This window comes from Hyperolius riggenbachi, chromosome 4, assembly GCF_040937935.1.
Source record: "Hyperolius riggenbachi isolate aHypRig1 chromosome 4, aHypRig1.pri, whole genome shotgun sequence".
Lineage (NCBI taxonomy): Eukaryota > Metazoa > Chordata > Amphibia > Anura > Hyperoliidae > Hyperolius > Hyperolius riggenbachi.
The window spans coordinates 35,366,430-35,393,551 of NC_090649.1; the positions used below are offsets into that span (position 1 = coordinate 35,366,430).

Here is a 27,122-nt window from a genome sequence, read left to right on the forward strand (position 1 = left end):
CAGGCTGGCTTAGTGAGCAGGAGCCAGGAGGTGGTAAAGGGTGGTAAGGCACATTAACGATGGTTCTTAGCCAGTTCATGTCCCCCTCTCGCCGACAACAGGGGCCAGGAACTCGCCTTCCACCCACGCCTGGTTCATCTTGAGAAACGTCAGTCTGTCCACAGACTTGTGAGACAGACGTGAGCGTTTCTCGGTGACCACACCACCAGCTGCACTGAAGCAGCGCTCGGACAGCACGCTGGAAGGGGGGCAGGACAGCACTTCCAGGGCGTACTGCGCCAGCTCGCTCCAGATCTCCAGGCGCTTGACCCAATACTCCATGGGATCAACAGGGGCATCGCTGTCAAGCCCGCTGTAGGACCCCATGTAGTCAGCCACCATGCGGGTCAGGCGCTGGCTGTGACCGGTGGAGGATGCTGCTGCATGCACCTCCTCTCTAGTCACTGCTGCCGGAGCCTCTACAGTCCTGTAGAGCTCGTGGCTGAGAGACAGCAGGTCTGTGGGGCGCTTGCTGCTGGATGCAGGCACCTGCTGCTGCCTCTGTGCTGGCTGCTGGACAGTGGGGGTGGAAGGCTGGGGGAAGGCTTCCTCCAAGCGCTCAACAAGGGCCTGCTGCAAGCTCCTTATTTGTTGCGCTGGGTCTCCTCCTGCAGGCGGCAGGAACTGGCTCAACTTCCCCTTGAGGCGTGGGTCCAACATCATGCTGATCCAGATGTCCTCCCTCTGCTTCATCTGGATCACCCTGGGGTCTCTGCGCAGGCACGTCAGCATGTGCGCTGCCATTGGGAAGAGGCGGGCCACGTCTGCTGGCACATCGACGGCAGTGCTGCTGTCCTCATCCTCCTCCTCTGCCTCGTCAGCCTCATCCTCTCTCCACCCCCGCACCAACTCAGCTGCACTGTGCTGATCCCCCTCATCAGCAGCAAGGTCAGGGACCTCCACCAAGTCCTCCTCCTCCTCCCCCTCAGAGGTGGACTGTGCAGCTGCTTGCCGCTCCTGCTGGTCCAAGGCTGCCGCTCCCTGTTCCAGCAAAGCATCGAGGGCCCTGTTCAGCAGACAAACCAGGGGCACCCACTCGCAGACCATAGCATGGTCCCTGCTCACCATGTTAGTGGCCTGCAGAAAGGGAGCCAGCACTAAGCACACCTGCTGCATGTGCCTCCAGTCATCATCGGGGACGATGGACGGGATGTTGCTGGTCTTGTCCCTTCTCTGAGCGGCGGAAACAGTGGCCAGGGCAAGGTACTGTTTGACAGCGCGCTTCTGTTCAACCAGACGCTCCAACATCGCCAGGGTGGAGTTCCAGCGAGTCGGAACGTCAAGGATCAGCCGATGGCGTGGCAGATCCAGCTCCTTTTGCACGTCTTCCAGGCTCGCACAGGCTGCAGCCGAGCGCCGGAAGTGACGCACAACGTTCCTTGCCGTTTCCAGCAGTTCGCCCATCCCCTGGTAGGTGCGCAAGAACTTCTGCACCACCAGGTTCAGCACGTGGGCAAGACAGGGGATGTGGGTCAGGTTTCCCCTGTCTATTGCGGCAACCAGATTGGCCCCATTGTCGGCCACCACCTCTCCGACTCTGAGGCCTCTGGGGGTCAGCCAAATCCTCTCCTGCTCCTGGAGTTTGGCCAACACATGGGTTGCCGTCAGCTTGGTCTTCCCAAGGCTGACCAAGTGCAGCAGCGCTTGGCAGTGGCGGGCCTTCACGCTGCTGCTGAGGCGGGGGGTTTGGCCAGGTGTGCCGGAGGATGGCAGAGGATCGGAGGAACCTGCTGCAGTTCCCCTGACCCTGCGGGGTGGCACCACCCACTGTGTTGCTGCTGCTGCTGTGCCCGCTGCTGCTCTCCCATCCTCACCCCCTTCCACCAAGCTGACCCAGTGGACAGTGAAGGACAGGTAGCGGCCTGTCCCGAAGCGGCTGCTCCAGGAGTCCATGGTGACGTGGACCCTTTCACCAACCGCGTGCTCCAGCCCTCGCTCCACATTGGCCATCACAAAGCGGTGCAGTGCAGGAATGGCCTTGCGGGAGAAAAAGTGTCTGCTGGGGAGCTGCCAGTCTGGGGCTGCGCAAGCAAGCAGCGCACGAATGTCGCTCCCCTCCTGCACGAGCGTGTACGGCAGGAGTTGGGAGCACATGGCCCGTGCCAGCAAGCCGTTCAGCTGCCGCACGCGACGGCTGCTGGGAGGCAGAGCCCTAACCACCCCCTGGAAGGACTCACTCAAAAGGCTCTGGCGTGGCCTTTTGCTGGCACGGGAATCAGCAGACACAGCGGAGGAGGCCACTGAGGACTGGCTGCCAGAACAGGCCTCAGTGTCGGCGGCAGGAGTTGCAGAGGGGGGAGGAGCAGTGCGTTTCCGCACTCCTGCTGGTGCTGCTGGAGGAGCAGGAGGGCGGGTGGCTGCTGTTGCTGCTGCTGCTGAAGGCTGTGCAGTGATGGGTGTGGTGCCACTGCCAGCACCAGATGCCTTCAGCCTCTGGAACTCCTGATGCTGGTGGAAATGTTTCGCAGCAAGGTGGTTGATGAGCGAGCTGGTGCAGAACTTTAAGGGGTCTGCACCTCTGCTCAACTTCCGCTGACAGTGGTTGCAAGTGGCGTACTTGCTGTACACTGTGGGCATGGTGAAAAAGCGCCAGATTGGTGACAGAAACATCCCCCTACGGCATGGAAGCGCTGCTGCCTGTCTCCCTGTGGTGGTTGGGGGGGGGGCTTGGGGGGCTTGGGTGCGGCTGGTGGTGGTACTGGCAGATGCTGCTGCTGCTGCTGCTGAGCCTGAGACACCAGCAGGCTGTGGGACCTGCCTACTGCTGCTGCCAATGCTTGCAATGATGCGCCTCCTTGCAAGGCCCACAAGAGCATCCTCCTCCTCCTCCTCAGAGCTGCTGAGGACGACATCCCCTGGAGGTGGTGGCACCCAGTCTCTGTCTGTCACCGGGTCATCATCATCCTCCCCCTCCTGAAACATGTCCTGCTGGGATGAGGACCCCCCAAACTCCTCTCCTGATGCATGGATGGGCTGCTTGACTGTCGCCACAGTCTTGCTGTCCAATCCCTTATCCCCCAAAGTGCCCATCAGCATCTCCTCCTCAAAATCGCCAACAACAGCAGACAATTGACTCATGATGCCTGGGGTCAAAAGACTGCTGAATGACAGGTCGCCAACTGACGGTGAACTGGCCTCCTCCCCAGGCCCTGCTGGGCGGCTGCTGCGAACAGGGGTGGTGGTGAGGGTGGAGGCCTCGGATGCAGAGCTGATGGCGGGCTGCTCATCCTCCGTCATCAGTTGCACCACAGTGTCTGCATGCTTTTCCTCAATGGGACGTTTCCGACCCGGCTGGAGGAAAATCGGAGCAGGTGCTACACGCTGCTGCTGCTGTGTCTCTGCAGCGTGAGTTGCAGATGCTCCTGCTGGGCGGCGCCCAAGGCGTCCACGGCCAGTGGCTATGGGAGGAATGTTAGCCACTGACGCTGCTGCTGCTGCTGCGGAACTGTGCATGGTGGCGCGCCCGCGCCCGCGGCTTGCCACAATGCTGCTCCCTCTCCTCCTGATTCCCTTGCTGCCCTTCCCCTTGCCCAAACCGCGCTGGCTGCCACTTCCAGACATCTTCGATGTTTTGGGCGTATAGACAAAAGTTTTTTAAAAGGGCGGGTGAAAAGTGGGGTACTTTAATGGAGTGGGTTGGTGGGTGAGGTGACTGAGTGAGTGTCCCTAGTACAGTAAGTAAGTAGTAACAGTCAGGAAGTACAACTAGCAGTTACAATAATCAGTAGTATTCACAAGTAAATTTAGTGTGTGTACACTACAGACAGTGAGTGCACGCACGCGCAAACACGCGCAGGAGCTAGCCTATGAACAGTGACTGAGTGAGTGTCCCTAGTACAGTAAGTAAGTAAGTAGTAACAGTCAGTAAGTACAACTAACTAATTACAATAAGCAATCAGTTATCAGAAGGAAATAGAGTGTGTGTAGTGTGTGTACACAGACAGTGAGTGCACACACGCAGGAGCTAGTAGCCTATGAACAGTGACTGAGTGTCCTAGACTCCTAGTACAGTAAGAGTAAGTAGTAACAGTAAGTACAACTAACTAATTACAATAAGCAATCAGTTATCAGAAGGAAATAGAGTGTGTGTAGTGTGTGTACACAGACAGTGAGTGCACACACGCAGGAGCTAGTAGCCTATGAACAGTGACTGAGTGTCCTAGACTCCTAGTACAGTAAGAGTAAGTAGTAACAGTAAGTACAACTAACTAATTACAATAATCAATCAGTTATCAGAAGGAAATAGAGTGTGTGTAGTGTGTGTACACAGACAGTGAGTGCACACACGCAGGAGCTAGTAGCCTATGAACAGTGACTGAGTGTCCTAGACTCCTAGTACAGTAAGAGTAAGTAGTAACAGTAAGTACAACTAACTAATTACAATAAGCAATCAGTTATCAGAAGGAAATAGAGTGTGTGTAGTGTGTGTACACAGACAGTGAGTGCACACACGCAGGAGCTAGTAGCCTATGAACAGTGACTGAGTGTCCTAGACTCCTAGTACAGTAAGTAGTAACAGTAAGTACAACTAACTAATTACAATAATCAATCAGTTATCAGAAGGAAATAGAGTGTGTGTAGTGTGTACACAGACAGTGAGTGCACACACGCAGGAGCTAGTAGCCTATGAACAGTGACTGAGTGTCCTAGACTCCTAGTACAGTAAGAGTAAGTAGTAACAGTAAGTACAACTAACTAATTACAATAAGCAATCAGTTATCAGAAGGAAATAGAGTGTGTGTAGTGTGTGTACACAGACAGTGAGTGCACACACGCAGGAGCTAGTAGCCTATGAACAGTGACTGAGTGTCCTAGACTCCTAGTACAGTAAGAGTAAGTAGTAACAGTAAGTACAACTAACTAATTACAATAAGCAATCAGTTATCAGAAGGAAATAGAGTGTGTGTAGTGTGTACACAGACAGTGAGTGCACACACGCAGGAGCTAGTAGCCTATGAACAGTGACTGAGTGTCCTAGACTCCTAGTACAGTAAGTAGTAACAGTGAGTACAACTAACTAATTACAATATTCAATTACAATAATCAATCAGTTATCAGAAGGAAATAGAGTGTGTGTAGTGTGTACACAGACAGTGAGTGCACACACGCAGGAGCTAGTAGCCTATGAACAGTGACTGAGTGTCCTAGACTCCTAGTACAGTAAGTAGTAACAGTGAGTACAACTAACTAATTACAATATTCAATTACAATAATCAATCAGTTATCAGAACTTGGAAATAGAGTGTGTGTAGTGTGTACACAAACAGTGGGCTTGATTCACAAAGCGGTGCTAACTGTTAGCACGCCTGTGAAAACCCCCTTAGCACGTCTAAAGAAGCTTTTCGCGCATAAAACTTTACACGCGCAAAACTTTATGCGCGTAAAACTTTATGCGCGTACTGCACAGTGCACAGGGCGCACCGTGCGAAGTGCCCATTAAAGCCTATGGGACTTAGCGCGCGTAAAACTTTGTGCGCGTAAAACTTTACGCGCGCAAAGTTAGCGCACGATCTGATTGAGAAATCCGGTGCTAACCTACTTAGCACCCTGGTTAGCGCGTCTAAAGACTTTAGACGTGCTAAGTAGGTTAGCACCGCTTTGTGAATCAAGCCCAGTGAGTGCACACACGCAGGAGCAGCTAGTAGCCTATGAACAGTGACAGTGAGTGTCCTAGTACAGTTACAGTATATAACTACAATACTAATACAATCAGTAGTAAAGGACAGCAGAAATACTGGTATAGAATAGAGAGAAATAAACAGAGGACAGGAGGACAGCTGCCCACACAGGCAGGCCCTGAGGCCTAAAGCTGTAAGCCTGCAGCAGCTGGCCTGTCTCTATGTAACACAAAAGCTACTAACTAAAATACAATGTCTAACTAACTAACAACAATATAGGTGTGTATAGGAGGTGTATGTGAGCAAAAACGCTAGGTAAATGACCACAATAAAGCTCTTGCTAAGCCAAAGCACAAAGGAGCAACTCTCTCTCTATGCAAGTCTCAGGCAAGGACGGAGAAACGTAACATGGCGGCCGCTATTTATAGGGTAGGGGCTGGCCAGGGTCCCCCTCTGTGATTGGCTGCCGTCAGAGGGCCTGGGAGCCCTCTGATTGGCTCTAAGGACATCAATCTGGGCTATGACGCTATTCGAGCTCGGTACCGAGCTCGAATAGCGCCGTTTGCTCGAATAGCTCGAATAGTGAATGGGCTATTCGAGTGTACGCGAATAGCCCATTCGAATAGCTACAGCTATTCGGAGCTCGAATACCGAGCTCGAATAGCTGGAAAAGAGCTCGAATATTCGAGCTACTCGAATATTCGAGCTCTGCTGAGCACCACTGATTTCAGGTGACTACCTCTTAAAGCTCATCAAGAGAATGCCAAGAGTGTGCGAAGCAGTAATCAAAGCAAAAGGTGGCTACTTTGAAGAACCTAGAATATGACATATTTTCAGTTGTTTCACACTTTTTGGTTATGTACTAGACAAGACAAGACACATAACATTTACATTGTGCTTTTCTCCTGGCAGACTCAAGGCACCAGAGCTGCAGCCACTAGGGCACACTCTATACGCAGTAGCAGTGTTAGAGAGTCTTGCCAAAGGTCTCCTACTGAATAGGTGCTGGCTTGCTGAACAGGCAAAGCTGAGATTCGAACGCTGGTCTCCTGTGTCAGAGGCAGAGCCCTTAACCATTACACCATCCAGCCACTCCACATGTGTTAATTCATAGTTTGGATGCATTCAGTGTGAATCTGCAATGTTAATAGTCAGGAAAATAAAGAAAAAAACTCTTTTTGAATGAGGTGTGTCCAAAGTTTTGGTCTGTACTGTATACATATCAAATAGAATGATAACATCGTCCTTTATTTTTGTACCTGAGAGAAATATGGAGCCCACAGATCAGAAGTATTGTCCATTTTAAGCTGCTCCCCAACAGGAGACGAGACATCAAATCTTCCGACCTTTACTGGTAACAGTCGTATTATTGAAGTAAAAAAAACCTTAAGTATATCAAAATACGCAGGAACGCTTTTGTCACCATCAAAGTAGATTGTGTCTCCAGAAGTTGTGGTGAAATGAACTTTTTGAAGGAATAAGTTAAGCTGGTGATAAAAGACATGGTTTATGACAGGGTCTGTTAGCATGTATTTAAAAAGGAAAACCATGGAGTTTCTTTGTAGTGGGAATTGACTAAAGATAACCTTTTTGATTTACAGAATTGTGAAATGGCTTGTCCTTCAGAAGACATTGTCTGCACAACAGAAAGACTCACTTAGATTCCTAACTTACAAATAGTGTTGGGCGATCAGTGTTCACCACTGTTCGGGTTCTGCAGAACATCACCCTGTTCGGGTGATGTTCGAGTTCGGCCGAACATCTGATGGTGTTCGGCCAAACTGTTCGGCCATATGGCCGAACTAAGAGCGCATGGCCGAACGTTCCCCGAACGTTCGGCTAGCGCTGTGATTGGCCGAACGGGTCACGTGTAGTGTTGGGCGAACATCTAGATGTTCGGGTTCGGGCCGAACATGGTCGCGATGTTCGGGTGTTCGAGCCGAACTCCGAACATAATGGAAGTCAATGGGGACCCGAACTTTTGTGCTTTGTAAAGCCTCCTTACATGCTACATACCCCAAATTTACAGGGTATGTGCACCTTGGGAGTGGGTACAAGAGGAAAAAATTTTTTAGCAAAAAGAGCTTATAGTTTTTGAGAAAATCGATTTTAAAGTTTCAAAGGGAAAACTGTCTTTTAAATGCGGGAAATGTCTGTTTTCTTTGCACAGGTAACATGCTTTTTGTCGGCATGCAGTCATAAATGTAATACAGATAAGAGGTTCCAGGAAAAGGGACGGGTAACACTAACCCAGCAGCAGCACATGTGATGGAACAGGAGGAGGGCGGCGCAGGAGGAGAAGGCCACGCTTTGAGACACAACAACCCAGGCCTTGCATGAGGACAAGAAGCGAGCGGATAGCAATTTGCATTTTGTCGCCATGCAGTCATAAATGTAGTACAGATGAGAGGTTCAATAAACAATAAACAGTAATTGGTGTTGTCCAGAATGCGCACAATGCGTGGGTCGCGTTCAATGCAGTCCTAGGCCGAAGAGGTCATAGCCTAGGGTCACAAAAACCTGTTTATTTGGGCAATTTCAATGGTGGCGAGTTTGACGTACATAAATCGCAGCAATGGCCGTTAGCAACGTCTGAATCTCACGAAATGTCTCATGCAGGTAGAAGACATATTGTTAGACTTGGGCTCCAAAGATGGGTTCCCTACATCTCTGCAAACCAGAGTTACAGGGCTCCAAATTTGGTAAAATCCCCCATAGGCTTTTATTGGGCCTCCTATTTACAGTTCCAAAATCTCACATCTTTTCAAAGGGCAATTGCTCAGCAGTGGCAAATTTTCTAGCATTGTAGGGACCCTTAGGGGGAACATGACTGGTGAGTTTCGGGCCCCTAGGCCAAAGAGGTCATAGCCTAGGGTCACAAAAACCTGTTTATTTGGGCAATTTCAATGGTAGTTATGCTGACGTACATAAATCTCAGCCATGGCCGTTAGCAACGTCTGAATTTCACAAAATGTCTCATGCAGGTAGAAGACATATTGTTAGACTTGGATTCCAAAGATGGGGTCCCTACATCTCTGCAAACCAGAGTTACAGGGGTGCAAAATTGGTAAAATCCCCCATAGGCTTTCATTGCCTCCCTATTTCACTTTCCAAAATCTCACATCTTTTCAAAGGGCAATTGCTCAGCAGTGGCAAATTTTCTAGCATTGTAGGGACCCTTAAGGGGAACATGACTGGTGAGTTTCGGGCCCCTAGGCCAAAGAGGTCATAGGCTAGGGTCACAAAAACCTGTTTATTTGGGCAATTTTAATGGTAGTTATGCTGACGTACATAAATCTCAGCCATGGCCGTTAGCAACGTCTGAATTTCACAAAATGTCTCATGCAGGTAGAAGACATATTGTTAGACTTGGATTCCAAAGATGGGGTCCCTACATCTCTGCAAACCAGAGTTACAGGGGTGCAAAATTGGTAAAATCCCCCATAGGCTTTCATTGCCTCCCTATTTCACTTTCCAAAATCTCACATCTTTTCAAAGGGCAATTGCTCAGCAGTGGCAAATTTTCTAGCATTGTAGGGACCCTTAAGGGGAACATGACTGGTGAGTTTCGGGCCCCTAGGCCAAAGAGGTCATAGGCTAGGGTCACAAAAACCTGTTTATTTGGGCAATTTTAATGGTAGTTATGCTGACGTACACAAATCTCAGCCATGGCCGTTAGCAACGTCTGAATTTCACGAAATGTCTCATGCAGGTAGAAGACATATTGTTAGACTTGGATTCCAAAGATGGGGTCCCTACATCTCTGCAAACCAGAGTTACAGGGGTGCAAAATTGGTAAAATCCCCCATAGGCTTTCATTGCCTCCCTATTTCACTTTCCAAAATCTCACATCTTTTCAAAGGGCAATTGCTCAGCAGTGGCAAAGTTTCTAGCATTGTAGGGACCCTTAGGGGGAACATGACTGGTGAGTTTCGGGCCCCTAGGCCAAAGAGGTCATAGCCTAGGGTCACAAAAACCTGTTTATTTGGGCAATTTCAATGGTAGTTATGCTGACGTACATAAATCTCAGCCATGGCCGTTAGCAACGTCTGAATTTCACGAAATGTCTCATGCAGGTAGAAGACATATTGTTAGACTTGGATTCCAAAGATGGGGTCCCTACATCTCTGCAAACCAGAGTTACAGGGGTGCAAAATTGGTAAAATCCCCCATAGGCTTTCATTGCCTCCCTATTTCACTTTCCAAAATCTCACATCTTTTCAAAGGGCAATTGCTCAGCAGTGGCAAATTTTCTAGCATTGTAGGGACCCTTAGGGGGAACATGACTGGTGAGTTTCGGGCCCCTAGGCCAAAGAGGTTATAGCCTAGGGTCACAAAAACCTGTTTATTTGGGCAATTTCAATGGTAGTTATGCTGACGTACATAAATCTCAGCCATGGCCGTTAGCAACGTCTGAATTTCACGAAATGTCTCATGCAGGTAGAAGACATATTGTTAGACTTGGATTCCAAAGATGGGGTCCCTACATCTCTGCAAACCAGAGTTACAGGGGTGCAAAATTGGTAAAATCCCCCATAGGCTTTCATTGCCTCCCTATTTCACTTTCCAAAATCTCACATCTTTTCAAAGGGCAATTGCTCAGCAGTGGCACATTTTCTAGCATTGTATGGACCCTTAGGGGGAACATGACTGGTGAGTTTCGGGCCCCTAGGCCAAGAGGTCATAGCCTAGGGTCACAAAAACCTGTTTATTTGGGCAATTTCAATGGTAGTTATGCTGACGTACATAAATCTCAGCCATGGCCGTTAGCAACGTCTGAATTTCATGAAATGTCTCATGCAGGTAGAAGACATATTGTTAGACTTGGATTCCAAAGATGGGGTCCCTACATCTCTGCAAACCAGAGTTACAGGGGTGCAAAATTGGTAAAATCCCCCATAGGCTTTTATTGCCTCCCTATTTCACTTTCCAAAATCTCACATCTTTTCAAAGGGCAATTGCTCAGCAGTGGCAAATTTTCTAGCATTGTAGGGACCCTTAGGGGGAACATGACTGGTGAGTTTCGAGCCCCTAGGCCAAAGAGGTCATAGCCTAGGGTCACAAAAACCTGTTTATTTGGGCAATTTCAATGGTAGTTATGCTGACGTACATAAATCTCAGCCATGGCCGTTAGCAACGTCTGAATTTCACGAAATGTCTCATGCAGGTAGAAGACATATTGTTAGACTTGGATTCCAAAGATGGGGTCCCTACATCTCTGCAAACCAGAGTTACAGGGGTGCAAAATTGGTAAAATCCCCCATAGGCTTTCATTGCCTCCCTATTTCACTTTCCAAAATCTCACATCTTTTCAAAGGGCAATTGCTCAGCAGTGGCAAATTTTCTAGCATTGTAGGGACCCTTAGGGGGAACATGACTGGTGAGTTTTGCTACTGCTGAGCCATTGCCCTTTGAAATGGTGTGAGATTTTGGAACGGTAAATAGTAGGCCCAATGAAAGCCTATGGGGGATTTTACCAATTTTGGAGCCCTGTAACTCTGGTTTGCAGAGATGTAGAGACCCCATCTTTGGAATCCAAGTCTAACAATATGTCTTCTACCTGCATGAGACATTTCGTGAGATTCAGACGTTGCTAACGGCCATTGCTGCGATTTATGTACGTCAGACTCGCCACCATTGAAATAGCCCAAATAAACAGGTTTTTGTGACCCTAGGCTATGACCTCTTCGGCCTAGGGGCCCAAAACTCACCAGTCATGTTCCCCCTAAGGGTCCCTACAATGCTAGAAAATTTGCCACTGCTGAGCAATTGCTCTTTGAAAAGATGTGAGATTTTGGAAAGTGAAATAGGGAGGCAATGAAAGCCTATGGGGGATTTTACCAATTTTGGACCCCTGTAACTCTGGTTTGCAGATATGTAGGCACCCCATCTTTGGAATCCAAGTCTAACAATATGTCTTCTACCTGCATGAGACATTTCGTGAAATTCAGACGTTGCTAACGGCCATGGCTGAGATTTATGTACGTCAGCATAACTACCATTGAAATTGCCCAAATAAACAGGTTTTTGTGACCCTAGGCTATGACCTCTTTGGCCTAGGGGCCCGAAACTCACCAGTCATGTTCCCCCTAAGGGTCCCTACAATGCTAGAAAATTTGCCACTGCTGAGCAATTGCCCTTTGAAAAGATGTGAGATTTTGGAACTGTAAATAGGAGGCCCAATGAAAGCCTATGGGGGATTTTACCAAATTTGGAGCCCTGTAACTCTGGTTTGCAGAGATGTAGGGAACCCATCTTTGGAGCCCAAGTCTAACAATATGTCTTCTACCTGCATGAGACATTTCGTGAGATTCAGACGTTGCTAACGGCCATTGCTGCGATTTATGTACGTCAGACTCGCCACCATTGAAATTGCCCAAATAAACAGGTTTTTGTGACCCTAGGCTATGACCTCTTCGGCCTAGGACTGCATTGAACGCGACCCACGCATTGTGCGCATTCTGGACAACACCAATTACTGTTTATTGTTTATTGAACCTCTCATCTGTATTACATTTATGACTGCATGGCGACAAAATGCAAATTGCTATCCGCACGCTTCTTGTCCTCATGCAAGGCCTGGGTTGTTGTGTCTCAAAGCGTGGCCTTCTCCTCCTGCGCCGCCCTCCTCCTGTTCCATCACGTGTGCTGCTGCTGGGTTAGCGTTACCGGTCCCTTTTCCTGGAACCTCTTATCTGTATTACATTTATGACTGCATGCCGACAAAAAGCATGTTACCTGTGCAAAGAAAACAGACATTTCCCGCATTTAAAAGACAGTTTTCCCTTTGAAACTTTAAAATCGATTTTCTCAAAAACTATAAGCTCTTTTTGCTAATTTTTTTTCCTCTTGTACCCACTCCCAAGGTGCACATACCCTGTAAATTTGGGGTGTGTAGCATGTAAGGAGGCTTTAAAAAACACGAAAGTTCGGGTCCCCATTGACTTCCATTATGTTCGGAGTTCGGCTCGAACACCCGAACATCGCGGCCATGTTCGGCCTGTTCGGCCCGAACCAGAACATCTAGATGTTCGCCCAACACTACTTACAAAGCACCCAAAGTGTGCAAAACAAAGAGTTCCATATTTAGGATCAATAAATAATTCACAATCAAATTTTATCAACTTGTATCAGTAGCAGTCCCCTTGTCTCTTTGGTTGTCAACTTGTCATATTGTCTATATTGAGCAATTGTCATTTCAAGTTAAAAGACAACCGAGGTGACATGTGACATAATGAGAAAGACATGTGTAAGGCACACAAATAACTATGCTGTATTCATGTTTTTCTTTCTCTGCCTAAAATAGTTAAACATCAGGGGCTTGGTTCACTAAAGCGTGCTAACAGTTAGCACGCTGGTGAATAGCCCATTATCACGCCTAAACTCAGTTTAGGCGTGATAAAATAAACTCAAGCGCAAAGCAGCGCGGTGCGCGCACAGCGCCCATTAAACGCTATGTGACGTTGTGCGCGCACCGGACTTTGCACGCGCTGGACTTTGCACTCGACTTTATTCCTCAAAACGGTGCTAACCTACTTAGTGCAATGGTTATCACACCCAAAAGTCTTTAGGCGTGCTAAGTTGGTTAGCACCACTTTGTGGATCAAAACCTAAGGTATGCAAGTGACCGTTACTGTCTGGGTCGAGACCGGTTCGGACTGGGTAAGACTATAGCATAATCCTCACTGATAAGAAATGACAGCAATAAAACACTTTCCTGTCAGTAATTGGCTTCTGAGAGCAGGAAAAATAGTCAATAATTCATAGATTTGAACTCTGGCATACTGCAATGAAGGTGTAATGGATTGTGGAGACACCGCCGCGCGGTCTGACAGTGAGGCAGCTGTTTCCGCGTTCAGACCAGCGGTTTCTCCTCATCAGCATGCGTCTGGTTTGTCTGAACCTAGTAGTGCACACAGATGGAGAGCTACGCGCGCGCGCGCTGCAAGACAGGCTCTTTAAGCCAATAAGAGAGGGGTCATCTGATCGGGACGATCAGCTGATCCCGGCGTGGCAGGGGATTGGCTGAAGGGAACTGGGCGGTGCTGAGGAGCGCTTTGCTATATATACTCCTTGCCTGTCAGTTGCTAGTTGTCTGGCGTTGCGAATGCTTATGTGTTAGCACTCAGACCTTAGTCAGATCCTTCAGTGTGGTTGAACCAGGAGGACCTGGGAATCCACACTTAGCCAGATTACTGTGTTACTATTGTGTTATACTTCAGACTAGTTCCAGGGTGTTGAGACCACAGACCTCACACCCAAGACTAGGGATACTGTGTTACTATTGTGTTATACTTCAGACTAGTTCCAGGGTGTTGAGACCATGGACCTCACACCCAAGACTAGGGATACTGTGTTATTATTGTGTTATACTTCAGACTAGTTCCAGGGTGTTGAGACCACGGACCTCACACCCAAGACTAGGGATACTGTGTTATTCTACAGACTAGTTCCAGGGTGTTGAGACCACGGACCTCACACCCAAGACTAGGCCTTGTTTGATGTCTGTTATGACCTATTGCTTTTGCTTTCCTGACTCTCCTTCTGCTTTCTGATTCGGTGCCTACGCATATCTGATTACCTGTTGCCAACCTTGCCTGTCCCTGGTTACCGAATCAGCCTTCTGTCTCTGTACCTTATCTGCTCGTGTGTTGCCGACCCGATCTGGCCGACCCTTCTGGCTGTCACCCGACCCCTGGGTGTTCAGTCCATCTGCAGGGACCCCCTGTCTCTCAGAGGGACCTCTCTGCAAACCAGTCAGAGGCTCATCCTCTAGGAGTCCTTTGACTGCAGTAGAGTCTGACTTTTCTGGTTAGAGTCATCTGCTCATCAGGTGATTCTACTTATTACTGTTGCACCAATAATCAGATTCTCTTTGTGTGCTGACACCGATCGTTACAGAAGGTATCAATGAGCAGAGACAATGAAACAGTAAAAACTTAAAAACTAGATTTAAATATAAATTAAAACTGTGGGATATCTAAACAAGTCCTTTTTAGGAGAAGGATGATAGATACTATTGTTTTTCTCATCAGTTTATTTTCACCTCGGAAGTCCTTTAAAGCGGAATATAACCCAGCATTTAAACTTTGCTCTAAAACATTATTTACAACATATTATATGCAAAAAGCATTTTTTTTTTTTACTAGACCAGCATTGGAAGGGTTACACACAGAGCTTTAAAGTTCCGTGGAGAGAACTGCTCCCTGTAGCCGAAGTTTAGATAGATACATTTTTTTTTTGAAAGTATAATTTTTATTCATATTTTGTATAAACAATGCAACTGTGCCAGCCAACCATGGCAGCACTTCAACAACAATAACATTAACATGGACCTGACCATTATCCATTTCAGAGCAGATTCATATAGTACATTATCGCTCAAGACTGAGATGTGGGAGAAAGAAAGAACAAAAGAAAGGGGTGGCATGACCCAGGTGCATCTCCCTACAAACACCCAGGAAAACTTCTCCTTTTCTTTACCTTGTAGCAGTATTTAATCTTCAAACTTTAGTTTGTAATGCAGAATCCAACAAGACCGTATTTTCTTGAACTTTTTAGGGCATTTTCTCTTAAGGTTTGATAATTGCCAACTCTTTATGTACATATGAGGACCAATCCTTTTTGCTGGGAGCTAGGGCTTGCTTCCATCTGAGTGTAATCATCTTTCTGGCGTATGCAACAAGGGACCTATATGCCTGCAATTTGTGTGTAGAAAGCGAGTTTTCGGGTAAACATCCCAATAGAAGATGTTCAGGGTTCATATCGAAAGCGGTTCCAAATACTCGCTGAAGTTCTGCGTGTATCTGTGACCAGTAGGAGCATATACGTGGGCAGAGCCATACCATATGAAAAAAATCTGCGGCTGGTTGCTGGCATCTGCCACATCTATCTGATGCAGCGGGATCAATTTTGCATAATTTGGTTGGTGAGAGATAGCTCCTATGTAAGAATTTAAGGGCAATAAGACGGTCCCTTGCAGCTACGCCCGTCGTGACAAAGTATCCCAAAATATTGTTCCACGTTTCTAAAGTTAAACTAGGAATATCTGTTTGCCATGACCGAAATAACTTGTCTATTTTAGCCTGTCCCTTGGAGGGAAATGTTTTGTATATTACAGAGACAACATGTTCCAGATCCTTTTTTATGATTTCCCCCTCAGTGGTATGGGTCTGCACCAACAGTGTTCTACCCCCCTTGAGGAATTGTGCCTTTAAGGCATGCTGCAGCTGCAGATACCTAAAGTACATATTGTAGGGGATACTGTTATCCTGTCTGAGAGTGGTAAAGGATTTTATTTGGTGATTATCTGTTATATCTTTTAATTTATAAATCCCATAATCTGCCCAAGCTTTGGGATCTGGCACTGTTAAGAATTCATGTAATGATGGGTTCATCCACAATGGGGTATGAGGGGATATCTGTCCGGGCCGCTGAGAGATTTTATTTATTTTTTCCCATATCTTGACAGTTACTAACATATTTGGCGTGGCTCTAGGGATTTGTCTGCTCCCACTGAATGGTAGGCTGGAAAGAGCTAAGAAGGATCCCATTATTTCTACTTCCAAGGCAGTTGCTGGATTGGTTGGGGACTGCTCAAACCACCATCTGATGGTGACTGCAGCTGAAGCCCAATAATAATGTTCAAAGTCTGGTAACCCAATGCCTCCACTATTCTGGTCTCTTTGCAAAGTAGATAGTGCTATACGTGGATTCTTAGGGTACCATAACAATGACGTGACCGCTTTATTAATAGATTGGAAGTATTTGGCTGGGATATATACAGGGCTGTTTCTGAAGTAGTACAAAAACTTCGGGAGCATGTTCATCTTAATAGCATTAGCATGACCTAGCAGGGATAAAGGGAGCGTCTGCCACGTTTTGCATTTCTGCTTGAGTTTAGATAAGATCGGGTCGAGGTTAAGATTATAATAATCATTAGTGTTTCTGGTGACCTTAATACCCAGATAGGTAAATTCTGTGACCCACTGGAGGGGAGTGGGAGCCGGTTGTGGTAGTATCTGCCCATCTAACTGTAGTATAGTAGATTTATCCCAATTTACCTTAAACCCTGAGAACGTGCCGTATTCTTTGATGATCCCCAGAGCATTAACCAAAGAGGGGCCAGAATCTGAGAGATACAATAAGAGATCATCAGCATATAGCGAAAGTTTTTCTACCCTGGTACCATATGCAAGGCCCCCAACCAATGTGCTAGCTCGCAGGAGTATAGCAAGTGGCTCTACGACCATAGCAGAGTGGGCGAAAGCGGGCAGCCCTGACGGGTACCCCTGGAAAGGAAGAAAGGAACCGAGACTGTATGTCCTGTGCGTACTCTGGCCCTCGGCGTGGTGTAGAGGGTCCTAAGCCAGCCGACAAATTTTTCACCCAGCCCAAAATGAAGGAGTGTTCCCCATAGGAAATTCCAGTCCACCACGTCGAAGGCCTTTTCCGCATCAAGCGATACTATAATGCGGTCCCCGGGCTTATCATGCGTTATGGCCAGGTTAGTCATAAGCCTTCTCAAATTGATGTCCGTCCCCTTTCCAGGAATAAATCCTGATTGGTCAGGGTGTATGAGCTTAGTAATTATCATATTCAGTCGAACAGATAGTATTTTTGCCAGTATTTTATAATCTTGATTGAGCAATGAGATAGGTCTGTATGACTTACATACGGTAGGGTCTTTACCCTTTTTGGGGAGAACAGTGATTAGAGCCTCGCACATGGACCCAGGGAGACTATCATTCTCAAGGATATGTTTAAATGTCTTCTGCAGGTATGGGAACATATCTTTGCTGTATTTTTTATAAAATTCGGCTGGTAGCCCGTCAACCCCTGGTGCTTTAGAATTAGGTAGGCCTTTGATGACATCCCGTATCTCCTCTCTAGTGATGTCCGCCTCCAGGAAAACTCTGTCATCGGCAGACAACACCGGAAAGGAAATTTTCCCCAAGTATCCCTCCAGCTGGGCCACTGTATAATCTGCATCTGATGTGTACAGGGTTTGGTAATAGTGTAAAAATTCCTCATTGATGCCCTCTGGTGTTGTCAGTGAGTCACCAGTAGGGGTTTTAATGGTCCCGATATGATATATTTGTTTTTCTTCCCCTATTAGATAGGCCAGAAGCCTGCCCGTTTTGTCTCCCTGCTCATATATCCTAAGACGGCGTGTTGTTTCAACCCTCGAGGAAGCTATTAATTGTTTGTTAGATAAATGTGCCACAGCTACCTGCCAGTTGTCATATGTACTTTTAGATTTATGATTGAGAAAGTCTTTTTCTGCTGCCTCAGCAGCCTGTTCTGCATTAAATAAAATAACTCTATCCTGAAACCGGGCTTCCGATATAACTTTAATGTAGTTTCCTCTAGCAACTGCCTTATATGCATCCCATACCACCGAGGGGGCAGCGGAAAGGCTATTAAACCGCCAGTATTCCGTCAGAGGTTGTTGCATGCTAAGCGTTACGAAATCGTGGTCAATCCAACCTGGGGAGAGTTTCCAAAGGGGTCTGGGCGTGGTTGCGGATAATAGTAAGGTGGTTTCAAGCGGGGCATGGTTCCGATATGCCTCTGGGCAGTAGTTTAGTGTGGCCCATCTGCACAGCCATAGAGGGAGAAGCCAATAACAGGTCAATCCTTGACAATGCACAGTAAGATGTTGAATGACATGTGTATCCTGGTTGGTGAGGGTTGTGCATCCTCCACATATCTAGTAAATTGTAGGATTGCACCCAGTTGTATAGTAGTAAATTGTCCCTAGGGTTAGGCGTCATTCTATCCATAGAGGGGGAGAGAACCATATTAAAATCACCGCAGAGCAGTATTTTAGTCGTTGGGAATTTAGCTACTTTGCTCATGATTTCATTAAGCAAGGACAAGTTTGCCGGAGGTGGATTGTATAGTCCTACCAATACTATCTCTTCTGTATATATACGGGCATGGATTATTATATATCTGCCCAATTCATCGATGTGGAGATGAATCAATTGAAAGGGAACTGTTTTATGTATAAGGATCGCAACCCCTCTAGAAAAGGATGAGTATATAGCATTATAGTAATGCCTTACCCACGGCTTTTTTAGTGCAAGTGTTCTACTGCCCTGCAGATCTGGGGGCTGTGACTCTTAAGATAGTTAAATACTAGAGACCTTTTTACTTTGGAGTTTAAGCCCCTAACGTTCCACAGTAATAGTTTAACCATCTTGGAGGTATATTATAAATATTTCACACAGTGTAGTAGGTTTTATATATTTACCACCTGGTGTTTGCGTGGTGTAAAGCACTGAGTATGCACCCGAGTCAGGCCAGTCTCCAGCCAGAGCTGTATCAGAAAGAGTGGAAAAATGGTCAGTACAGAACAAAACAATTAAAACATTAACAATGATAGGCCTTAACCAACATTGGCCTATAGGTCCCATAACCCCCACCCTGCTACGCCCTAACAACCTGTCTGGAGTAGCTTTTAGATCCCTGAACTTGTCCCTTCCCTAACTATCCGTCAAGGAGTAGGGTCGACTGAAGAATAGCCCGCGTTACCTACCGCAGAGCTATGTTAGGGGGTGCCAAGACTAGTATGGAGAGGAGGAAAGAGGGAGGGGGCCCTGCCGCCTGGCCACTCCCAACCGCATCAAAGAATGTTAACAATTGCACTTAACTAGTAGATTACTTGAACCTGAATTTTAACTCACTGGCTGGTAACAACCGTGTAGGGATGATATGATTGCCGACACATCTTGTGTATCAGAGAGTTGATAGAGTATGATTATAGGCCAGAGCACAAGCTAGAGACTAAGCCCTATGATGGAAAACAGGGGGGGGGGGGGGGGATGATCTTGCTAATTTATAGAAAAGAGGTACACCCAGGTGGCACTAACTTTCCTAAATACAAGGTTATCAGAGCCCCACTGCAGCCCGCACTGTAGGTATTATTATTACTGTGTGTCTCACTGGGTGCATACATGCCATGATGTCCCTTGATCAGTTGCAAAAAAGAATATATACATGAACCCTCATACACACGTATTCTGAGTTTACATTGGGGGCTATGTCGGCTTGGCTGAGAACGAAAGAGTCTGATAACCATATGCACAGTTCCAGAATATTTCCATCTGTGAAGACCATAGCGGCCCTGCCTCATACATGGGTATGCAAGGGTCTCTTGTACAGTGCAGCAGTGACCTCCAGTGGCCTAGCATGAGTCCGTCATCCCTGCTGTTTCATGCGTAGATACAAAGCGAATAGGGATCTTCAGCCCTGAATCGCAGTTATATAGCAGTGAAAATGATAACATATCAGTTCCATCATAAGGTGCATTGTTCAGTGCGTTCATTGTAGATATAAAGTTGCATGGCCTATAAGCAGTTACCTGGTAATTGAGATATAGTACAAATCCCTCTGATCACCATGCCGCAAAGATAAAGGAGGGGAGGAGGAAAACAATCACTTATCTGGAAGAGTGTCCAGCCATTTTGAGACATCTTCTGGTTTTTCAAAAATTTTAACCGTCTCTCCGTCCTGCACCCGTAATTTAGCGGGGAATAGCATCGCATATTTGAGGTTGCGCGTTCTCAGCTTGGCTTTCACTGGCACAAAAGATTGCCGTTGCTTTTGCGTTTCAATTGTATAGTCGGGGAACAACATTATTCTAGCGTTTTCAAAGCTGAGCTCCCCAGCCTGCCTGGCTGCCTCCAAAATGGCATCCCTGTCCTTAAAGTTAAGGAGCTTGAAGATCACTGGTCGTGGGGGGCGCCTGGTGGGCCTTGCTTGGCTGGAATTCTGTGGGCCCGCTCAATAACAAAATGCGCAGAAAAAGTGTTCTCCGGGAGCAGTCTTTTGAGCAACATTTCTATATATGAGGAGACATCCTTACCTTCAGCCCCCTCCGGGAGGCCCAGCAACCTCAGGTTGTTTCGTCTGTTCCGATTTTCTGCGTCCACCGCTCGATGCTCCAGAGCGGTGAGACGCTTATCCATGCACGGAATGGCGGCATCATGCGCCCGGACTAGGTCTTCTGTGCCGGAAGTGCGCCTCTCCAGTTCTATGGTACGGGACCGGATTGCAGCGAGGTCCTCCCGGAGAAGGCCGAACCTGGAGTCAAGGTGATCAAATTTCTGAGTGAGGGTAGCTTGGCAGGTCTGGATGGCAGCAAGCAAGTCCACCGTGCTCGGGGCTGTATCGGATTCCTCTGCTTCCATGTCTGCCGCCTCCTCGTTCTTATCCGCCATCTCCTCGTGCTTGCTAGACTTTGTGCGAGCATTTTGCTTAGATGGGGCTGGGGTGGCTGGGGCATCGGCTTGTATCCCACCTTTGTCAGCCTTGTCTCTCTTGGAGTTTCGCTGCGCCATAGTGATGGGGTAGGGAGATGGTCGATTTGCCGCGTGGGTATGGCGGGAGGGCCCCGGGGGAAGGTTCCAGAGGTCGTCTGCAGCGGTATTAACGACCCCTGCCACGGTCGGTTCTTGTTCACAGTAGTCTGGCTCGGTCATAGAGGCTGTGCAAGTGCTGAGAATGGCTGTTCAGGTCGGTGGAACAAGTGCAGTGTGAAGATACGAGATGCCAGGCAGCGGAGCTCCTGAACCCACGTCCTCTCACTCCGCCACCTTGGCCACGCCCCAGATATATACATTTGAATAAACAGAATGTAACAAGTGAGTAATGTTACACACTCTTTGATTGTCCTCCAGCTCCTGCATAGTCAGAGAGAGTGAGTCAAATTCCACACTTCTATCACATCACCACACTATCTATCTAAACTTCGGCTGTGGGGAGAAGTTCTCTCCACGGAACTTTAAAGCTCTGTGTGTAACCCTTCCAATGCTGGTCTAATGAAAAAAAAATGCTGGTTGCATATAATATGCTGTAAATAATGTTTTAGAGCAAAGTTGAAATACAGGGTTATACTCCGCTTTAAGTGCAACCTAACCTAGCCAATAAAAATGTAACAAAACAAAAGGATCTGCTTCTCATTACAGCCTTGGTAAACTGAATTAATTTGTTTCATGTTTTATCCGTATGGACACAAAGGTTGATCTACCTTCCACTGCTGAAAGTTGCTTAGTTGGTTCTTTGCTTTCCCAGCAATGGTCATCATAGCATGAAGAGCGTGGGCCAGAGCGTATGTTGCAGTATAAATGCCATAGGAAATCCTGAAAGTAAAAATATCCAGAAGTGATAGAAAATCCTCATTTAGAGTTTCATTCCCATTGCAGTGAGGAAGAGAGCCAACATTATGCCTAAAAATGCAATTAGCTACAGCTTCCCAAAAACTCTGAAAAAGCACATCATTTGGGAATTGGGCCGGCCTTAGGCTATAGAAATACTCTTTAAAGCCAGGTATAACTCCTTGCTGTAATGAAATAGACAAGCTTCCATTAAGTGTCTTTTTGATATAAAAAAACCTCAATTTTGTGACCTCGCTAAAAAATAAGGACATGATCCAAACTTTGTTGGGCAACTGAAGTATTGAAAAAATTCTTGCAAAAGAGGTAACAACATTTGCATGAACAAATGCCACAATCACATTAGCAGAGGTTTTCGTGATTTTGTCTTTGATTTCCTCTGTAGGATTCAGTTCATGGAATTCAATGTAAAAAGCTACACAACCCCCATAATTGTTCATTTCCTGTTTAAGTATCTCACCAGCCCTGTGGCCCGTTTCTTCAGCTGATACCAAGATTCCAACCCATTTCCATCCAAAATACTTCAGCATCATCACAATTGCATCTATTTCAGCCAACTGTTTGGGAAGAATCTGGTAAAATGATGGTGACTGGGCTGTATCTTTAAACATTGGACTCATCGATCCATAACTTATCTGTAGGTCAAAGAACAGTTTCATATTACAAAGCCATTAAAAGTAAATAACGATTAAGTTTTCAGGATTAGCCACTTCTGTACCACGCTATTTTGTGATGATCTGTGCTGCGTGGGCTCTCCAGCCCACAGCACAGATCAGGTTGCAGCCAGGCCGATCAGACTTCCCCCCTTTTTTCCCCACTAGGGGGATGTCCTGCTGGGGGGGGTCTGATCGCCGCCGGCTGCTTGCGCTTGCGGGGGGGGCTCTTCAAAGCCCCCCTCCGCAGCACTTCCTGGTCTCCTTCCCCTTCCCTCCCTCTCCCTCCCCCTGTGAGCGGCGCAGGACGGATTTCCATCCTGCGCCTGATGGGATAGGCTTTAGCCTATCAGATGCCGGCGATCCCCGGCCAATTAGAGGCCGTGGATCGCCGATCTCCTCCACGGCGCTGCTGCGCAGCAGCGCCGTATACATGTAAACGCCAGGGAAGATCTTCCCCGTGTGTTTACATTTACCCTGCTAGCCGCCGATCGGCTCGCAGGGTGTTCACGGAGACACCCTCTGTGAGCTGACATGGAACCTCATGGAATCCACTTCAGGATTCAGGGGCGTATATATGCGTACGCAGAATCCTGAAGTGGTTAAAGAACTTTGATTTATTCTTATAAGATAACAATAGAAAGGGTTACCATATGTAAAATGGAAAGGTGGAGGTTACGTAAAGCGGGATTGTCACCATAAAAATCAAATTTCAAAAGCAACTTGTCTGAGTGTATTAAGTGACAAAGATGCTAATCCTGAATTCAAAACTTTCAAAACTTTTTTTGCTGTTATGGTTCAGAGTTATCACATACCTTATAGGGGCACTGGCCCTTTAATTGCCATTGCCATCAACTGGCAAAACAGTAGCATGCTGGGGAGTCTTTTTATCTTACTAATATTATAAATGTGAAAGTATGGATGTTTGGATGTTTGTTACTTAATCACGCAAAAATGGCTGAATAGAGATGGCCCGAATAGTTTGACGTATTCGGCAAAGATCAGGTATTTGCACTCGCCGTGCACTTGGCGATATTCGACCCACCCCCATACAACATAATTTGGCTAAACGTTGACCCCTTACATCTTAGTCAGCAGGCACATGGCAGCCAATCAGCTTGCACTCCCTCACGGACCCACCCGCCACAGTGTCTGCCATGTTCCAGTCTGTTTTGGGCTGAAATAGAGAGAGGAAGGAAAAGACATTGCTGGAGACAGGGAAAGCGGTAGTTAGGCTTGTTTATTTTGATCCTCGATGGCTGATAGCAGTTTAATCATCCCAAATAGCCCTTCCAAGGGTTACTTCATCCTTCTGCTGTTTTTTGTTTTGTTTTGTCTTGTTTTGTTTTTTTTTATTTATTTATTTTTTGTGTGTGTGGACAATAGAGAAGCAATAATAGTTGGAAGGAATTAATTGTGGGAATTGTTTTATCTTTAAAGAGAATCTGTACTCTAATATTCTTACACTAAAAAGCATACCATTCTATTCCTTATTTTCTCCTGTGCCCCTCTGTGCTGTTTCTGCCACTCTCTGCTGCAATCCTGGCTTGTAATTAACAGTTTTAGGCAATGTTTACAAACAAACTAACCAGCTTCTAATAGGCTCAGCTAAGCATAGTGTGTGAGTATGCAGGGGGCCTGCAGAGGGTGTGTATCGCTTCTACCAATCACAAGCAGCCCTGCACATTCCACACAATCAAAGCCTTAGCCAGACAAACAGGACAGAGGAAAGATACATTGATTTATTACAGAGACAGTGTAATTAGGAAGAGCTGCAGTAAGCCCCAGCACATTAGAACAGGCATAGGAACTCATAGGATAGAAGAACTAAGGCTGAAAAAATTGTTACAGAGTCTCTTTAATGTTTGGAAGGGGATCATACTAAGAAGATCCTACATTAGAAGCACAATTGGTGAAGAACGTCTCTCAATGTGTGTGGAATTAATCAGGGGAGAACTCAGATAAACATTGAAGAAATAGACTTTTAGCTTATTCTGTTTCCAAATATACTTGTGAATAATACATGTTTTTGATTATTAATAAATTCAGTGTACAGTGATTAGTTGCAGATTTGTGGTATGTATGGTTAAGGGAGTAATGGGACTTCTCTATCTCAATACGCAGCTACTACTACTACTACGACTACTACTACTACTACTACTTATACCACTACTACTGCTACTACTACTACTACTACTACTACTACTACTACTACTACTACTACTACTACTACTACTGCTACTTATACTACTATTACTACTACTCCTCTTCTCCTACTGCGCTACTGCTACTTATGTTCGCGAACCTCGTACGCGAACTCCCGCCAAAGTTTGTGTCGGCGCAAACCATGCGAACTGCAAGAGACTTCAATGGGCAGGTGAACTTTAAAAACGACAAACACTGTTTCTGGCCACAAAAGTGATGGAAAAGATGTTTCAAGGGGTCTAACACCTGGAGGGGGGCATGGCGGAGTGGGATACATGCCAAAAGACCCGGGGAAAATTAAGTATTTGACGCAGAGCAGGGTTTTAAGGGCAGAAATCACATTGCAATGCTAAATTGGAGGCATAAAGTGCTTGAAAAATTTTTGCATGTGTATACATGGATGAGGTTGTGTAAATAGTGTACTGCTTCACACTGACAGACCAAACTCACTGTGTAACGCACCGCAAACAGCTGTTTGTGTAGTGACGACTGTGCTGGACTAGTGCGCACCATGGCCAGAGTGCAGGCGATGGCGGTTTTCCAGCCCATATGGTCGGGCTGTGGTAGCTCAATGACAGAACAACAGTGACTGTCCAGCTGATCGAATTTGGTCTGTCCACAATGAAGCAATGACCTTATTATCTTGGGTCAGGTGTGCCCTCCAACACACTCATATAGGTCATAGCTTCATTGTGATATGTAAGCCCCTTCACTGTGGCAAGGTAACGATCATGAAGGGGAATTGACACATGTACATGTCTTTTGTTTTTTTGTTGCAGCTGCAGTGCACCCAGAAAAATTAGGCAGGCATGCACATGCACCCAAAAAATTATTATAGTTCTTGTTAGTGGCCGCTGCTAGCAGCGGCCTTAAAAATTCAGGAATCCACCTGAAGTCCTGGACCCTGTTGGTGGTGGCGGAGAAGGCAGTCAAGCGGCCTGCAGGCAGAGATGCTGTGTGGGGACCAACTTAGTCTTGGGGCAGGCAGTCACATGGCGTGCAGGCAGAGATGCTGTGCGAGGAATGACTTAGTCTTGGGGCAGGCAGTCACATGGCATGCAGGCAGAGATGCTGTGTGTGGGGACTGACTTAGTTTTCAGGCAGACAGTAGCCCTCCGGGATCCATGCCTCATTCATTTTGATAATGGTGAGGTACCGAACACTTTTTTGACCTAGGCGACTTCTCACTGACAATGCCTCCAGCTGCGCTGAAGGTCCTTTCTGACAGGACGCTTGAGGCAGGGCAAGCCAGAAGTTGGATGGCAAATTGGGACAGCTCTGGCCACAGGTCAAGCCTGCACACCCAGTAGTCCAAGGATTCATCGCTGCTCACAGTGTCTACATCCACACTTAAAGGGAACCTAAACTGAGAAGGATATGGATTTTTCCTTTTAAAATAATACCAGTTGCCTGACTCTCCTGCTAATCCGGTGTCTCTAATACTTTTAGCCACAGCCCCTCAACAAGCATGCAGATCAGGTGCTCTGACTGAAGTCAGACTGGATTAGCTGCATGCTTGTTTCAGGTGTGTGATTCAGTCAAACTGCAGGCACAGAGATCAGCAGGACTGCCAGGCAACTGGTATTGTTTAAAAGGAAACACCTATACTCCTCTCAGTTTAGGTTCCCTTTAACCACTTCAGCCTTTAGGGTTTTTTCACCTTATGCATCCAAGCAATTTTCACCTACCATTCATTCCCCAATAACTTTTTTACTACTAATCACAATTAAATGATCTATATCTTGTTTTTTTCTGCCACCAATTAGGCTTTCTTTGGGTGGTACATTTTGCAAAGAACTATTTTATTCGAAATGCAATTTAATGAGAAAATTAAGAAAACATTGAAAAAAATCATTATTTGTCAGTTTTCGGCCATTACGGCTTTAAAATAATACATGCTACCATAATTAAAACCCATGTATTTTATTTACCCATTTGTCCTCATTATTACACCATTTAAATGATGTCCCTATCACAATGTATGGTACCAATATTTTATTTGGAAATAAAGGTGCAATTTTTCATTTTTGCATGCATTACTCTTTACAAGCTTATAATTTAAAAAAAAAATAATACTAATACCCTCTTGACATGCATATTAAAAAAATTGAGACCCTTAGGTAACTATTAATGTTTTTTTTTTTTTTTTTTTTTATTTATTTTTTTTAATTAAAAATTTTATTTTAGTATTTTTGGGTGTGTGGGAGGTTCACAGTTAATTTTAAATGGAAAAATGTGTCTATTCATTTACAAAAATGTATGCAGCTGTAGTTTTACTGTTTGGCCACAAGATGGCCTCCGTTAATTTGTTGAAGAGGGGATGTGTAACAGAACGATTGCGGCTTTTCCATAGAAGCCAGCGATTGTTCTAACGGGACTTAGATCAATGAATGGGAACTGCGTTCCCATTCATTGATCTCCGGGGT

General features: G+C 46.3%; 1 protein-coding gene across 1 annotated transcript in view; it reads right to left on the reverse strand.

Annotated features, from left to right (window-relative positions):
* Nucleotides 1-27,122, reverse strand: part of LOC137504607 (vomeronasal type-2 receptor 26-like) — a 53,148-nt gene that overhangs the window by 24,825 nt on the left and 1,201 nt on the right. The window contains exon 2 of the mRNA XM_068233191.1: nucleotides 21,694-21,805. Within this exon, the coding sequence (XP_068089292.1) occupies nucleotides 21,694-21,805 (112 nt within the window). The remainder of the gene's footprint in view (nucleotides 1-21,693; nucleotides 21,806-27,122) is intronic.